Here is a 17,869-nt window from a genome sequence, read left to right as displayed (position 1 = left end):
TACCTTAGTCCAAGGGAATGAAGAGAACGCTGCAGTCAAACAGATCTAGGTGCTGAGTGACCTTGATCAAGTTATTTGTACTTATCCTCTCAACCTTCTTTGAGTGAGTGAGTGAGTGAGTGAAGTCGCTCAGTCGTGTCCGACTCTTTGCGACCCCGTGGACTGTAGCCCACCAGGCTCCTCCGTCCATGGGATTCTCCAGGCAAGAGTACTAGAGTGGGTTGCCATTTCCTTCTCCAGGGGATCTTCCCAACCCAGGGATCGAACCCAGGTCTCCCACATTGCAGTCGAAGCTGACACCAGTGCCAACACTGGGTGGCTGTGGGGTAAACAAGATTAAATATGTGACGGGCCTATTGGTTTAATTCATGTCTGCTGTCATTTACATGATTGTTATTATTCAGACTTTCAACATCTTTTTTCAGTAGACGATTAAAGGTTTCTAAGTAGCCTTAGTTACAGTGTTATTCCTGCTAATACACAGGAATACAGGAGATCTTCCCAAATGCAAATCACATCCAGAGACTGGAGTCACTCCCTTGCATAGAATCCACTGTGGCTCCCATGTACCCTTAGGAGAAAGGCCCAGCTTCTGGATATGGCTACAAGCACCACTTAGATTCAGTCCCCTCCTACTCAACTATTTCAGCATTTTCTCTCAATTTATGCTTCACTAACACCTAACTTTTTAATTGAGGACACCCAACACACCCTCCCAGATCCCAGCATGCCATCTCTAGTCTGAGATTTTGAGAAAGCAGGTGTAATTACCTCCTGGCTCTTTAAACATTTTTTTTTTTTTACTAGTTTTTATTAAAATTAGCTCCTTCTTTGAAGTTTCCCTCTTTGTCCTTAATTGCCTCTAAACCCCAGGGTTTGTGGAGTCCAACGGGGAATCTTTTTATTATCTCTAGAGTTTTGCCTTTTTCAGAACATGTAGCTGGAATCACATGGTATGTAGCCTTTTCACATTAGCTTCTTTTTTAAATTTATTTATTTATTTGGCTGTTCTGGGTCTTCATTGCTGTACTGGGGCTTTCTCTAGTTGCAGTGAGTGGGGGCTACTCTTCTCTCTTTGTTCTGCTGGCTTATCTTGTTGCAGAGCATGGGCTCTAGAGCACAGGCTCAGTAGTGTGGCACACAGGCTTTACTCCAGCACTTTGCTCCAGAATCTTCCCACACCAGTGATTGAACCTGTGTCCCCTGCATTGGCAGGCAGATTCTTAGCCACTGAAACACAGAGGGAAGTCCCTGACTCTTGGTTAGAATCTCAATTTTTTTTTTTTTTAAATCTCAATTTTGAAAGGTCCATTTAATTCAGATGTTACCCTTCTAATAATTATTCCAGAACCATCCATAGTTAAGAGCCCTCCAGCTTTGTAGATAAACCTTTACTCAGACTTTCATTTGTAAAAGCAAAACAAACCAAAAAGATAAAACAAAAAATCACCCACAGTGAGACTGAGGCATACATATATAAAATATATCTTATTCTTTCCCTATTCTTGAACTGCTCCTTAACCAATGAATTTATGAAAACTTTCAATAAATGCACTGAGAATAAAATGAAATATATGAAACTTAAAATATTTTTTAAAAACATATTTACTATTATGAGTTTTGGAAAATTTAAAACAACAGCTCACAACACATCCAGAAATGAATTCTAGGCAGCTTAGAGAATTAAATATAAACATATACACCAACAGTAGAAGAAAACAGAATATTTAATCCCTGAAGATGGAATAACTTCCAGAGTTTAGAAAAGGATTCAATATCATACAATATAGATGAACAGCTTTCATACCTTAAAAATCGGACTTATTTACTGCAGATACATTGGTGTGTATTTTACATAAAGAATTTTTATAAAAGAACTGAAAAACAGCCAATGAGTTAAAGTGCAAAAGGCATGAAAAAAAATTCACAGAAGTACAACTGGTGACCAACATATATAATAATGTTCAATATCACTGTTAATTCAAGTTAAAGTAACAAGGTTCTGCTTTCTTCCCATTTATTATTATGGGTCACAATTTCTATTACTAAGCTGCCTTCCAAATAACAATTCACAATGTTTCTAGGAGTATTTCCAAGAGCATCACTTTGGAGAAGGAAATGGCCACCCACTCCAGTGTTCTTGCCTGGAGAATCCCATGGATGGAAAAGCCTGGTAGGCTGCAGTCCATGGGGTCGCACAGAGTCGGACACGACTGAAGCGACTTGGCAGCAGGCAGCTTTATATTTTTAGTTTTTTAAAGTCATTCCCTTTCACCCTGTACTTTTGTTTCTTAGAAAATTTTTTAGACTAATAATCCCAAATATGGTGAAAAAAAGTTCATCACAGCTTTTAAAAATACAGTAAAACAGTACATGGTCCAGCAATCAGTTTAGTTCAGTCGCTCAGTTGTGTCTGACTCTTTGCAACCCCATGAATCGCAGCACACCAGGCCTCCCTGTCCATCACCAACTCCCAGAGTTTACCCAAACTCATGTCCATCGAGTTGGTGATGCCATCCAGCCATCTCATCCTCTGTTGTCCCCTTCTCATTCTGCCCCCAATCCCTCCCAGCATCAGGGTCTTTTCCAGTGAGTCAGTTCTTTGCATCACGTGGCCAAAGTATTGGAGCTTCATCTTCAGCATCAGTCCTTCCAATGAATATTCAGGACTGATTTCCTTTAGAATTGACTGGTTTGATCTACTTGCAGTCCATCTATGGGTATGTATCAGTAACTGTTCAAAGGCTTTTGGGGTTTATCCTAAGTTTGACAATAGGCATTTAGCTTTTGTTTAAAAATTGTTTTATTATGAAATATATAAAATAAATCTAAAACAGGCTTCTAGTTTTTAATTAATGTTGAAATTATAGATATCAAAGACAAGATGAGTGAATTTGAAGGGTATGATGCTAAATGAAAAAAGCCAGACAAAGACAAATACTGTATGGTATCACTTATATGTGGAATCTAAAAAAAAAAAGACTCATAGAAGCAGAGAGTAGAATGGTGGTTTCAAGGAGTCTAGGGAAGGGGCACATAAGGAGCTATTGATCAAAGGGTACAAACTTTCAGTTATAAGATGAGTAAATTCTGAGAATCTAATGTTTAACGTGGTAGATATAGCTAATAATACAGTAATAATACTTGAAATTTCCTAACAGACTGATTATTAAGTATTCTTATTACTCACATACACACAATCACAGAAACACACTGAAATAATGATGTGAGGTGGTAGGTGTGTTATTAATAATTAACCTGATTGTGGTAAATATTTCATAATATATAACTATATCAAAATCATGTGGTACAGTTTAAACATATAGAATTTCATTTGTCAATTCACCTTAGTAAAGCTGAAAAAAAGAGCTAAATCATTCACTTTAGAGATTAAGAAACAACAAAAACTCATAGAAACTGAGATTTACCTAAGGTTAAATAAGATAATGGTTGTATTTTTTAATTTTTTAAAAGAGCCAATCTTGCTATTTCACATTCTAGATTTGTTATACGCCTGCCAAAAAAATGATAATTTATTTTTAAAATCTCATCCAAATTCAATATAGTAATTTTCCTCTAGCATATATGTCTTGACAATGTCATATAAAAAGACTCTAGCATTCATCCTCAAGTATCCGGTGATTTCTAACTACAAAATAACGTATAAAATGTGTTTCCTTGAACACTTGAGAAAAAGAAAAGCAGCAGCCATTTAGTTGTCTCTAAATCTGTTTATTTGGTTGGGAAAGTGATAAAGTATTTTTAGGTTCACAAAGTTTACAAACAACTCTCTAAGTTAAAAGTGCAACCAATATTTCTATTTTATTTATAGCAATGTTAATTCTTTTCTTGAAGCTTTCTAACATTTACTGCATAAGTTTCTTTAACAGAGACAGACTTCTCTAATAAAAATATTAAAAAGGAAAATGAACAAAGGATTCATTAAGTCAAATACGTTACCTAAATATTCTAAATGAAATAGTTTTTGTTGAAGCATCAAAGTTCAGGCAAACAGCAATAAGCTTTACAAGTATATGAGAATTTAGGCTTACAGAAGAGTACTTCTTCCTGGCTGGCAGAGCTCAGAATTCATTGGAAGTCTAGAAGCCAAGGCGTATCACTCAGGAGGGAAAAGTACATCAGAGAGGCCCAGATTTTCAATCTACTTCCTTTTATCCCTTTCAGATAACTCTTAAGATTCTGGGTGCATTTAGGCAAACATTCTAACCATTGACTGGGTCTATATTTCTAAGAGAGAGAAAGGTCTGTAATTTATGATCAAAGTCAATGGCTCTAAACTGAGGTTCCTTGTATTTCTTGGTCATCTTGGCACTCAAGTATGTAATGAGTTCACATCTCTCCACAAACTGCTCCATCTTCTTCTTGTATTTTTTTCTTGTATATTCAGAACTATTGGGATTAAAGGCTGTAGAAAATTTTACAGGACTGTGAATGTTTTCTGTTAGGTTAGTGCATCATTAAAGAGAAGGAGAACTATGTGTGTGATTGAGCTGCACAGTTTGACCGAGAAGATATCTAAATCCCAAATAAGATTTGGGGATTATTCTATTTTAGATCATAATTGTCACTATTCACCTTCGGTGTGGATTATTATGGTGTGAATAATACAGTGTGGATTATTGAGAGCTGGTTATGTTACTCATGGTACCTGCTTTAAAAACTAGAAACTCAGTTTTGCTAAAATATTTGCTACCAGCACACACACACACACGCACAGCACACAAGTGACCAACCCAGTTTGACAATCCTATTTATCACAATTAGTGCTAAATTAGTTCTGAGTAGCATGTCATTTCTAGCAAAAAAAGAGACATACCTTTCAGATGAAGTGCTATATAAAGTAGCGCAGATCTCCGTACACTTAAGAAGGGGAATTTGGGCTTTAAGCATCCCGCTGCATTCATGGCTTTAATTAGAGCAGTTGCAATACCCTGCAGGTAGGGAACGAATTATGTGTAATTTGAGTCTGTTTTCTTTTCTTGTGGCAAATAGATAGAGGCTATTCTTTGCTTCAAATAGCCTCCTCAGGATTGAGGATGGAGCTTAAAAAGATAGTTAAATGAGCACTTGCTGCTGCTGCTAAGTCACTTCAGTTGTATCCGACTCTGTGCGACCCCATAGACTACAGCCCACCAGGCTCCCTCATCCCTGGGATTCTCCAGGCAAGAACACTGGAGTGGGTTGCCATTTCCTTCTCCAATGCATGAAAGTGAAAAGTGAAAGTGAAGTTGCTCAGTCGTGTCCAACTCTTAGCAACCCCATGGACTGCAGCCTACCAGGCTCCCCCATCCCTGGGATTCTCCAGGCAAGAACACTGGAGTGGGTTGCCATTTCCTTCTCCAATGCATGAAAGTGAAAAGTGAAAGTGAAGTTGCTCAGTCGTGTCCAACTCTTAGCAACCCCATGGGCTGCAGCCTACCAGGCTCCCCTGTCCATGGGATTTTCCAGGCAAGAGTACTAGAGTGGGCACTTAGCTCTACAGAAAAGAAACACAAAATACATTTGAATAGGAAAAATTTAAAACTATTGATTGGTTTAGTGCCAGGTAGGTGATGGATACATGGGTTTCATTATGCAATTCTATTTTTATATGCTTGACATTTTCTGTTTAAAAATAGTTGAAAGAAGGAGACACCTAGTTGTCTTGGTCCATCTCTGCTTCCGTTGCTCAGAATTGGCCAAATTCTACTCAGGACCCTGGGCCACCTACCCGGGAACTCCAGAGACCACAGTTACCACTATAGTCAAGATTCTGGGGCCCCGAGTAGGCAAAGAGGAGGACACTCTTCTCTGGGTGAGTGTCCTCTTCCCTTTTGATATTAAACTTGATCAAAACCTAACCATCTAGGGGAGATGAAAAAAAAAAAAAACTGGTTAAGAATTTGTAAGAAATATATGAAATTGTGCCCTGGGCATCTGTTTTATAGAATTTTTTTAAAAGGCCTTTTAAATAGTGGTTGGTGACTGATACATCTGACTGTATTTAGAAAGTGTTAGAGAAATAAGAGTGACTTGAGTAGATAGCTTCATCCAGATTTTGGGCAAAATATGTATTTGGTGGTTCAGTTGTGGTGACATCTTAACTCTTTCAAGCCGGTGGTGGGGGGGAACCTCTCAGAGACTGAATTTGCATATTTCACATTACAGAAAAGTTCTACAGACACTGAAATTTCAAAATAAGAAACAAACTATATGTCAAATGTAAATAATTTTCTACAATCCTACTCTTTCTTCACTTTAGTGCAGTTATTTGGGAATTAGCTATGAAAAGGGGGGCTTTCCTTACATTTTATTTTCATAACTACTCAAAACCAAAATAGGTTAAAAGTGGATTTGCAGCTTAAACTCAGGACACTCTGCCTTTAATTTCATTGTTACCAAAATAAAAATGATTTTTGAAGGAGAGATAGCTGTCGTCTTCTAATATCTAAACAGAGAAACCCATGTGAGCGAACCTGTTCCAGATATCCAGGCAAAGGCAGGCTGGTGAGAGACATTGGTTCCTTCAATGGGGGAAGTTTGTAAGGAAGCTTCTGATTCCAGTATTTCTGTGGTGACCTACGAATACCAAATCCGTTAAATGGATGATCACAAATGTCTTCATTGTGTCTACACAGGAAGATAGGTACACAAGGCAACTAAAAGATAATGTTCATTACTCATTTTTCTTGAGTGGAGAAAATGATACAGAAGCAGGAAGACTGAGGCTCCTAGAAATTCATGACCACCAACTTCACCTGGGGCCCTAGCCCTGCTCACCGCTTCTCAGTGTTCTTGCTTTTAACAGCACCTATATGAAACTTTCTTTATATACTTTTATCCTCACACTTTTATTTTGAATTGACAAGATACTTCAATTCCGCATGTAACTTCTTCGTGAAAAGTGAAAGTGAAAGTCGCTCAGTCATGTCTGACTCTGCAACCCCATGGACTTTACAGTCCATGGAATTCTCCAGGCCAGAATACTGGAGTGGGTAACCTTTCCCTTGTCCAGGGGATCTTCCCAACTTAGGGATCGAGCCCAGGTCTCACGCATTGCAGGCGGATTCTTTACCAGCTGAGCCACAAGGGAAGCAACTCCTATGCTGGCATTGTTTTTATCTTGTACTACAATTCTCTCACACTAGTAACCCTCTCAGGGACGCCCCCCCAACACAAGGTGCCAGGCTATAAAAAGAGAAGTCTTCAGAATAGAAAGTCCTCGGCTGCTCACCATAAGCAGAATCACACACAGGTTGCTTTCTCCATGGCAGAGCTTACCTCCCACCTAAGATCAATCTCCACACATTCTTTGGATGCCTACTCCACCCTGTCTCCAGAAATCTTAAGTAGCAATAGAGAGATAACTCTCTTCCGCCTTCATGACATTTCCTTTATTAGATCCTTCCCATGTACCTGCATTTAAACATGTTTATCTCTTTCCCATTGGAAAAAAGAAGATAAAAGAGAAAAACCACCTTATTCCTTCAATCCTATATTCCTTTCGGCAACTAATGTCTCTTCTCTTTTTACTATTAAATTTCCTCAAACAGCTTCATGAGAGGTCACAAACCACTGCACAAATTCTAGCTGCATGTATGATTTGATGGACTTCCCTGTGGCTCAGACGGTAAAGCATCTGCCTACAATGCAGGAGACCTGGGTTCAATCCCTGGGTCCTTAAGATCTCCTGGAGAAGGAAATGGCAACCAACTCCAGTATTCTTGCCTGGAAAACCCCATGGACGAAGGAGCCTGGTAGGTTACAGTCCATGGATTCGCAAAGAGTTGGACATGACTGAGCGACTTCACTTTCCTCGTTTCCTTTATGATTTGATCCACATTGTCATTTTTGAAAAAACTGAAGTGCAAGTGAAGTTGCTCAGTGGTGTCTGACTCTTTGCAAACCCATGGACTGTAACCTACCAGGCTCCTCCATCTGTGGAATTTTCCAGGCAAGAATACTGGAGTGGGTTTGCCATTTCCTTCTCCAGGGGATCTTCCTGACCCAGGGATGGAACCCGGGTCTCCCACATTGCAGGCTGATGCTTTACCATCTGAGCCATGGGGAAGCCCCCCCCCCCAAAAAAAAAAAACTGAATCAGTCACAAAAGTTTAAAAATCAGATAAACATAAGAAGAAATTTGGTTTCCAACTTCTTGTGAAAGACAGAAATGTGTGGCAGTAGGTAAAGGCTGCCCCTTTCAGCTGTGTGTATGTATATGTGTACATATATGTATGTGTTTATGAGTGTGTGTAAACTCACATATCTTTCTGTCCCAGGATAGTGCATTTAACATAGATATTCAATGAATATTTGTGACTTAGTGAATGGTCTCACCTCAAAAATTTCTGAAGTTTTTCTCTGCTCTCACAAATATATATACGATCACGATATTCTAAAGCATAGTGAATGTTACCAGGTACTAGGGCTTCGTATCTGAAAGACAAAGGAACAAACAAAAACCACTATGTATTGTATCATTAATATGCAGCTGGGAAAGACTGAAGGCAAGAGGAGAAGGGGGTGACAGAGGATAAGATGGTTGGATGGTATGACTGGCTCAGTGAGTTTGAGCAAATTCCAGGAGATGGTGAAGGACAGGGAAGCCTGGTGTGCTGCAGTCCATGGGGTTGCAAAGAGTCAGACATGACCTAGCAACTGAACAACAGGAATGACAACTATGTAAATAAAATGTCATAAATATTTTATTTTTCTATCATCACAGCTCAAGGAAGAAAAAGAATACTTTCCAGTTAAACAATAGTGACCTTTTGATAAAAATGCTACGATTGTCGTATAGACCACTTATTCCAAGTAGAGCTATTGGCCTGTACTCACACGAGGGCAAGGACTTGCCTTTGTCTGCCATCCTGGTAAGTCACTGGACAGTAACCCTGGAGCTCAGCACACTTAGGGAACCGGCTCTTCAGCTCTGACAGTGTCAGCCTCTTGGGGATCATGTCGGTAGGTGGAAGTGGATGAGGTGCTAACGGAGGTACGTAGAATTCTGGATTGTCCAAAAATTTCTATTAAAAAAAGATGACAGCAACATGACTGTTTGAAACAGGAATACTTTGCCAACAAAAACCCACTGAGGCTCTCCTGCTGCTCTTCCCATTTTCGGCAGCAATGTTCAGTCCCGCAAACCATCTGAGAGGAGCTTTCTGCACTACAGCAACTCTTTCCCTGACTGGAAGTTCCTTACAGTAATACCTGCAAGTGATGTCACTTACAGTCTCTCTCCTTTTAATGCTTTCACACACTCACTCATCCACCTATACTGAAAAACATTTGTTGAGCTTTTACTTTGTGCCAGACCCTGGAGTGCATAGTCCCCTGCCCTGCTGTCCACCTGTCCTGCAGTATAACTAACTAGAGGGTGCACTTTGGCAGGTGAGTTAGCTTCTCCAGCTTCAGTTATCACACTGTAAAATGAAGGGGGCAGACCAGGCACATGGTTGCTAATGTCATTTCCAATTTTAAAATTCTGTGATTATCACTTAAATAAGCAGAAAGAAAGTAATGTCTTCTTTATAAAGTGATTTAAAAAATTCAGATTCTTCAGAGGAAAATAAAATGTTCAGAGACACCTGATTAGTTTTCAACTACAATCTTTTTATGTCACCATATTATGGTCAGTGGAATACTGGAACAAATCTATATTCTGTTCCATTAAATAGAAGCATAAGGTACCCAGGAGAATAAAGTGATAGAAGAAAGTTGAAAGCACAGGCGAGTCATTTCTACTGACTCTGACTTCCCTTCTGCACCTTTGAATGGAATGTCCTGGATGCCCACTCCAGGGCTGAGCTCAGATGCTCAGCATCCCCTCCATGTTGGGGTTGCCCTTGGGTCTCCCCACCTCTTATGCTGACCCAGGTGGAGGGGCCGTCACCGACCCTGAACTTCTGCTTTGTGCCAGAATATGTCTTGGGATGCCGTCTTAGGACTGGCCTCTGAGTTGCCTTATTGAACCCAAGGATCACAGTTTCCGAAAATGGGGTCCCTGGTCCCCAGCGCCTGGTGTTCCCAGCTGTGCCCACCCCTTCCTGTCTGATGAATTCTAAGACAGGTATTTTCTTTCCCTGGTAAATATTTGGAGTTAAGAACAAACTTACATTCAATTTCTCTAGAGAACTCATTTTATAATAGTGCCCTCTGAACTCTGCTGCAAATTCCAAGGAATCATTTGAAGAACAATCAACTAATTCATATGATTCTGCCAGGCTGACAGGGCAGAACTGTCCAAATTCACCCAGGCGAGAAATCAGTTCTTCAGGGGAGATACATAACTTGTCAATGCAGGCGGCTTTTCCTATTATTAACAAATTAACTGTTGTTATAAATATATATTTTCACAGAAAACACAATCATTTTCAAAATGAAAATAAATTCAATTATGCTAGCACTATACCAATGAGTAAACGCTGTAAAATTCCCAGAGTAAAGAGCAAAGGTTTCTTTTCATATGTCCATCCTCTCAATCCAACATTCCTCCTGAGAGATAATCACTGTTGAGTTTGTATCTTTTTCAGATTTTTTTATACATTTGCATACACACATGTATATATTTTTTGCAGATAGGATGCTTATGCCACTATACTGTAAATCTTATTCTGCAACTTGCTTTTATCAGTTAGTTATAGCCTTTGACATCTTTCCATTTCAGTTTATATGATTTACCTAATTCCTTTTAGTTTATGCATAGTATTCCATTGTATAAATGTACATATAGATTATTCAATCAATTACCTGTTGATAAATATTTTGGTTGTTTTTAATTCTTAGCTATTATAAACTATTTATGTTATATACTATATACACATACACACACATATATATACGTATCCACTTACACACATACACATGAATTTGCTACATATTTAAAATTTTTCTGTGAGATAGATTTCAGGAAGTACAAATAGTTTGTTGACACAATGTTAGTGACATAAAGCTCTCCCTGTTCCCTGATGGCATCCAAGAAATAGAAAGAAACATTTAATCCAGAAGTGACTAGGTTTACCTTAAAGAGTCGATTTAAAAAGAAAGGCCCAAGTTCATTCAATGCATAAGTTTGAGTTGTCTTCCCAGGACTCCACTAGAATGGAGACTCCAAAGCAGTATTAGATTTTACAGAAAATAAAATTACTTCTTTATACATCTTAGTTATAATGAGTAAATTTTGATCCTGATATATTTTCTTAATAGCTCTTTTCACCAGTGGAAAAAAAAATTTTTTTTAAGTATTCCAAGGAACGTCTAATGCTAACTCAAATTATGAAGCATACATCATAGTTTAGTTTGCTATGTGACAGTGTAAGCATAAAACTGACCCTTAGGACTGCAGTGATGTGTCTATATGCAAAGAATGCAGGGGCCTCGTGGCAATGCTGGACATGAAGAGAAAGGCGTGGAAGCGAGTCTCTCCTAGAAACCTCAGAGTGAGTACAGCCCTGCCAACGCCTTAATTTTGGACATCTAGCCTCTGGAACTGTAAGAGGATACATTTCTATTGTCTCCGTTATCCAGTGTGTGGTAATTTGCTATGGCAGCCTTGGGTAACTAGAACAGTTACAACAGACTATGATTTCTGTTCTTTTGGCATTCTTTCTTGCTTTGTCTTGTTCACTTGGTAAAGCAAGCTGCCATGTTGGAAAGGTCCATGTGGCAAGGCACTGAAGGTGGCCCCTGGTCAACAGCTGGCAGGAAACTGATGCCCTAAGTCCAAGAACCCTCAAGGAACAAACTCTTGTCAGCAATACATGAATGAGTATGACAGTATATTCTTTCCCAGTAGGACCCTCAGATGAGACCTTAATCCTGGCCAACACCTTGGTTGTAGCCTTGTGAGAGACACTGAAGCAGAAGACTCAGTTAAACTGTGCCTGGACTCTTGACCCACAGAAATTGTGATGGAGTGTGTATGTGTTGTTTTAAACTGTTAAATTTTGGAATAATTTATTATGAAGCAATAAACAAACTAATCCATGATTCCATCTATTGTATATGATACAGATGAAAAGGCTAAGACGGTTCTTTCCTACAAAGAATATTATACTACTACAATGCTACAATGGTGTAATATTGTTATTCTAAAGTACTATAATGCACAGTATTATGGTATAATAATAGTGTTGGTAAAGAATACACTATTGTATAGCGCTATAATATCATACTAAATGGCACTATAGTTTTACAATTGTGTGTTGCTCTTTAGCTCAGATGTGCTGACCTCACCTCATAGGTTTTGTGACAGGATCATTTAGAATCAAATCACTTCAAGTCTTAAAAGACACTCAAATATCTTTTTCTGATTCTTGGGGTATTCTTGATGACATCTGACAATGTCTATCTATCTTTTTCTGGAATGCGACAGAATGAGAAGGAATCTCTGGTTTTCTGGTCCTGACCTCACTCTATCTCATTAGTGAGAATAAATTGGTCACTAAATCAACACTAAATTCAAACAGTCAGATACAGATTACCAGGTAGATGGTGAAGCAGAAAAGTAGGAGGACAGTTTTAATTAAACTCTTCCAGGCAGAGGCATGTGTATCTGGAATAACATGGTGGATACTGTGGTGCTCCATGAAGATCCCTCATCAGGGCTGATGCACCCATCCCCCAGCTGCTGAAAATATCTGTGTTGATGGCTCGTAGTTGCATTGGGACTTGCCCCTGTTCAGTATATACTCCCTCCCAGAGTGACCTTTATACAAGTCAATGGGAGGATATAAAGCCTGGCCTCTCCCCTCAGTTTGGGAAATTCTCAAGGTCCATCCCAGCTGCAGTGCTTCCCTGTAGGGCCTACCAAGGCCTCTGTTTCCACCACACTGCAGGCTAGTGTCTCCCTCTGCCAGGTCTACTAGCCTCGGTGTCTCTCCCTATTAGAGTTGACAGATAAAGCACAGGATGCCCCATTAAGTTTGAATTTCTGATAAACAATGAACAGTTTCTAGTATGAAATGTCTCATACCACATTTGGGATATACTTAGACTAAAAAATTATTTGTCATTTATCAGAAACTTACATTTAACTAGGTATCCTATATTTTTATTTGCCTAATCTGTCAACTCTACTCCTGAGTGTCATGCATGTTCAGTCATGTCTCTTTGCGAGTCTGTGGACTGTAGGCCAGTAGGCTCCTCTGCCCATGGGCATTATCTAGACAAGAATACTGGAGTGGGTCACCATTTCCTCCTCCAGGGCATCTTCCCAGCCCAGGGATTGAACCCACATCTCCTGTGACTCTTACATTGGCAGGCAGATTCTTTACCACTGTGCCAGCTGGGAAGCCCACTTTTAAGAGTACTTCCTGATAAAGATTCTGCACACAGCTTTTCATCCTGAGTCTCTTCTCAGGCAACCAAGTCTGAGGCAAGAAGGGTGAAGCAGGGTAACAACAAGATGAATGAGGCACAAGTTTTGCTTTCCAAGTCAGCTGTGGAATGTTTTACTAGTGTGATGCTATCCAGAACTTATTGGGAGTGGGTTTCTAAAACTCATTTATCTTTTCACTTGCACTTTTATCTTCAAGCCTTATAATCTGCAGGCAAACAGAACCAGAGATACTGGGGATGCCCAAATAATGAAGCAAATCAAGATTCAATGATGCCATTATGATCAGAATCCTCACTGCATTTTCCCTTGTACAATATTCTCTTTGTCACGTTGATCCCTCATACCTCCAAGTACCTTCTCCCTATTTTCCAAAGTCAAAGTCATCAGATGTCTGTGACACCCCTCCAGACAAAGTCTTTGGTGTCATCGTTCTTTTTAGAGACATGAGGAGTTCTAGATAACTTTCTTTTTTTTTTTTTTTGATAACTTTCTGTCTGTTTTGTGTATTTTTGGAGAAAAATGAAGAAACTTCTAGGAGTATACAATCATTTTCTTTCATAGATTCCAAATATAGATTAAAAAAAATTCTATGTTCAAGTAATATTTTTTAAGAGAATCAACATTTATATAATAATACAATTTTATTATGTAAATAGTTCACAGTAACTAATTCTAGATTCCTAAACAAAACTTTTCCAAGTGTCACACCACAGACCCCTCCCCTCATATAACTACCATTCTTGAAACTAGCTTCTTATGTGGCATTCCAAACATTATAAACTCTTCTAGTGAGAGACCATGTATTGTTTTATGTAATAGGTTCACATGGACATTCAGTATATGACAGCTTGAATAGAGGCAGTCATTTATTAGAACAAATGTACATGCCCACAATAACTTGGAAATAATATGCATTTAAAATACTGACTAAGGTTCATTAAATACTGATTAAGGGGACAAATGTTCAAATTGAATGAATTATGGCAACATGAGTCAGGCATGCGTAGACTTCAAATTCACATTTTTTTGTTTTTAGAGTTATAGGTCTTCTTACCTGCTTTTATTCTTTCCATATATATCTGCATGTATTTATTCACCATTTTAACCTTCTTAATGACTTCATTCCATATCCACCATTTGCTGTGAAAGCCATCAATCACATACCAGTTCTGATGTTGTACTTCATAATATTGCCTAATCTCACCAATATTTTTGCGGTACCTTGAGTTCTTGACAGCTATAATCTGTGAGCTGTTGTGCAATGGATAAGGCAAACTAAGAGAGGAACAGAAAAGAAATGGAAAAAGCTGTCAAAAACCTGCTGCTTCTTCTGGATTATTAATGTTCACTCTTTTATCATTGTTTTCATCACATACATTACCTTGACTCCTTTTTTTTTTCCAGGAGCAATCTTCTGAAAATCTCTTTGGAAGGCACATCCAGCTCAAAGATAATCATGGGGATGATTGACCTAGCTTCTAAGAGACTCACTTGATACTTAGTTACAGGATATCCATCAATGACAACACTAGTAAGGAGAAATATGAAAATTAAAATTCCAGATTTCTTTACTCTCAGACCTTCCTTTCTGTCTTCCAGAAAAAGTCTGTCTTTAGGATTAGCCCCATACCATTCCTTACGGAACTTGATTTACCTTGTCACCTTGCCCTCTTCTATATATATACATATATATTTTTAGGAGGCTGTACTTTGCAGCTTGTGGGCTCTCAGTTCCCCAACCAGGGACTGAACCTGGGCCCTGGCAGTGAAAGCTTGGAATCCTAACCACTAGGTCACCAGAGAACTCCCTTTGTCTCTGTATTTTTAATCCCAGTCAGCCCAAGAGCCAGAAGAGGGCTGCATACATACAGACACAGCTCTGACTCATATACTTAGCATCATAGAGCTAGACTTTGATGGACTTTGAGAGATATTACACATAATACCTTGAACCTTGTGTTATTTAATTGGTGCTATTATTCTAAGCATGAAACAGTGGGAAGAGGGACTTCGCTGGCAGCTCAGCTGATAAAGAATCCACCTGCAATGCAAGAGGTCCCGGTTCAATTCCTGGGTCAGGAAGATCCCCTGGAGAAGGGATAGGCTACCCACTCCAGTATTCTTGGGCTTCCCTGATGGCTCAGACAGTAAAGAATCTGTCTGCAATACAGGAGACCTGGGTTCGATCCCAGGGTTGGGAAAATCCCCTGGAGGAGGGCATGGCAACCCACTCCAGTATTCTTGCCTGGAGAATCGCCATGGACAGTGGAGCCTGGAGGGCTATAGTCCATGGGGTCACAAAGAGTCAGAACACTGAGCAACTAAGCACAGCACAGAGCACTTGAGTCTAAGCATGAGACAGTGGGAAGAGTATAGGTTTCAGAGGCACACAGACTTAAATTTGAAACTGGGTCTGACCTCTCTGAGCCTCAGTTTTCAGTAAAGTAGTAAATACTAAATATAATAGTGAAATAATGATATTTAACCCTTGTGTGTGTATGCCCATGTTTGGTCATGTCCAACTCTTTGCGACCTCATTGCCTGTAGCCCGCCAGGTTACACTGTCCGTGGGATTTTCCAGGCAAGAATACTGGAGCGAGTTCCCATTTATTTCTCCAGGGGATCGTCCTGACCCCAGGATAAAGATTGAACCTGCGTCTCTTGTGTCTCCTGCATTGGCAGGCGAATTCTTTACCAGTTAAGCCAACAGGGAAGCCCTATTTAACCCTTAGATTTATCTTAAAGATTGTAGATCAAGTGTGTAAAGCAATTAGCAGATTAATTCACATTCCTTATAATAGAATGCCTGGCATGGGAAGAATTACCCAACTCTGATCTTAATATTGTAGTTTTGTAGCAAATTGTGTAAAATTTTTTGTACAGAAAGGTCAGTGTAAGATAAGATGTCTTGTAAATCAAGATTTTAAGTACATTAAAGTGTTTTAAAATTTAAAAAAAGCCCTGCATAATTGATAGTATTTTAGCAAGAGATTAAGCAAATATGGGAAACATTGTGTTCTAAACTTGATTTTCTAGTAAAATTCTGTAAGGAGGCTGGGTGTGGAAGGGGAGATGAAGAGCTGGTGAGAGAGCCCTGTGGTCTCTGGAGAGAACCATTCCATCAGGACCCATCAATCCTCTAGGCAGAAATAATAGAGAATTTGTTAGTCCAACAGACTAAGCTAAAGAGTGTCATCAGCAAACTGACAGGATGAATGAAGGCTATCTGCAAATTTCTAAGTCAGGAAACTGACTCTGTGGGGCCAAGTTGGGCATACTGGCTGCTGGTCACCAGGAAGGGCTGGTTCATCTTACCTTGGTGCTCTCCAGACTTAGGCACTACCTAGTCCTACATCCCATGGCAGAGAGGACTATTAATTAACAGAGCCCAAAAGCCAACTAGAGAATGTATGCAGCTGCCATTGTTGGTTTTTTAATGGCTCAACTTCTTTGTCCTGTGAAGAATCACTTGAGAGGCCCTCGGGATTAGGGAAATTCAGGGTGACTGGGCAGTCACTGTCCTGGTATTAAAGTGAAATAAAACTTTTGTGAGTCCACAGTAGCCCTCAGTAAGATCTCTTGTATGCAAAGTTGAATTTCAGGAAGGAGGTAACTCAATTTGCTAGAAAGTCCCAGGACTTTCTCTGCAGGGGGGATGGGGGGGTTTGGTGGGATGGGGTTGTGGGTGGGGGTGGATACTCGACACTCCAGAATCTGCTCCCCACCATAACAGGAATTAGGAGAACTGATACGGACTTGATTAAGGACCAGTGGTAGGGAAGGGCAAGGAGGTTCCTGATAGAAAACAACTTTGCGTGACTCAGCAAGATTTTAAGTCAATGACCTGAGCTCAAGAGCAGGGCTTTAGGTTTTATGGGCTTTTACTACTGGGTGGTTTCCCTGAGGGCTTCTCTGGTGGCTCAGAATCTGCCTGCAATGCAGGAGACCCGGGTTAAATCCCTGGGTCAGGAAGATTCCCTGGAGAAAGGAATGGCAATCCACTCCAGTATTCTTGCCTGGGAAATCCCATGGACAGAGGAGCCTGGCGGGTTACAGCCCATGGGGTCGCAAAAAACTCTGACACGACTGAGAGACTAACACACTTACTTTCTACTGGATGTGAGCTGGGGAAGTCATGGTTGAGTAGAGGAGTGTAAACTGAAGACCAGCTCAAGCACAGGGCTCTCCTGTCCAAACGCAGCATTAAGGGAGGGGCGCTGCTACCTGTGCAGAGACTGGACCGGTGAGAGACTGTCTCCATTGGACCAGTACCATCTGGGGAAGGGGAAGGCCACACCTTCATCACTCCATCGGGCAGTGAGAAGTTCTCCTGGGCTGTAGAAGTCACATGGGTCTCCTATAGACTGTGTAAACCTGGAGACTTTGGGACAACTCAGGAGTTGCTGCAGGGAGTGAAGTTGGCCTGTGAGTGTTTAAGCTGAATTTTAGCCTGACCGAAAATTAAATTATTAATATGCAACCATATCGGTGCCCAGACTTTGAGAAGCAGATCACACACCCTTT

The 17,869-nt window shown here is 39.9% G+C and overlaps 1 protein-coding gene across 7 annotated transcripts in view; it reads right to left on the bottom strand.

Annotated features, from left to right (window-relative positions):
• Positions 1-3,711: 3,711 nt before the first annotated feature.
• AK9 (adenylate kinase 9) overlaps positions 3,712-17,869 on the bottom strand; it is a 116,920-nt gene continuing 102,762 nt past the window's right edge. For 6 of the 7 annotated variants that reach the window (XM_070795983.1, XM_070795982.1, XM_019967226.2 and 3 more), the window contains 8 exons: positions 14,727-14,873; positions 14,400-14,620; positions 10,122-10,318; positions 8,860-9,029; positions 8,341-8,439; positions 6,477-6,579; positions 4,838-4,952; positions 3,712-4,426 (listed from right to left, as the gene is read on the bottom strand). In XM_070795983.1, the coding sequence (XP_070652084.1) occupies positions 4,224-4,426; positions 4,838-4,952; positions 6,477-6,579; positions 8,341-8,439; positions 8,860-9,029; positions 10,122-10,318; positions 14,400-14,620; positions 14,727-14,873 (1,255 nt within the window). In that variant the 3' untranslated portion in view covers positions 3,712-4,223. Of the gene's footprint in view, positions 4,427-4,837; positions 4,953-6,476; positions 6,580-8,340; positions 8,440-8,859; positions 9,030-10,121; positions 10,319-14,399; positions 14,621-14,726; positions 14,874-14,949; positions 17,749-17,869 lie in introns of those variants that run through there. The other variant, XM_019967228.2, reaches the window with a different exon arrangement.

The sequence above is a fragment of the Bos indicus genome, chromosome 9 (genome assembly GCF_029378745.1).
Source record: "Bos indicus isolate NIAB-ARS_2022 breed Sahiwal x Tharparkar chromosome 9, NIAB-ARS_B.indTharparkar_mat_pri_1.0, whole genome shotgun sequence".
Taxonomy (NCBI): domain Eukaryota; kingdom Metazoa; phylum Chordata; class Mammalia; order Artiodactyla; family Bovidae; genus Bos; species Bos indicus.
This window is presented reverse-complemented; position numbering and strand designations above follow the sequence as displayed.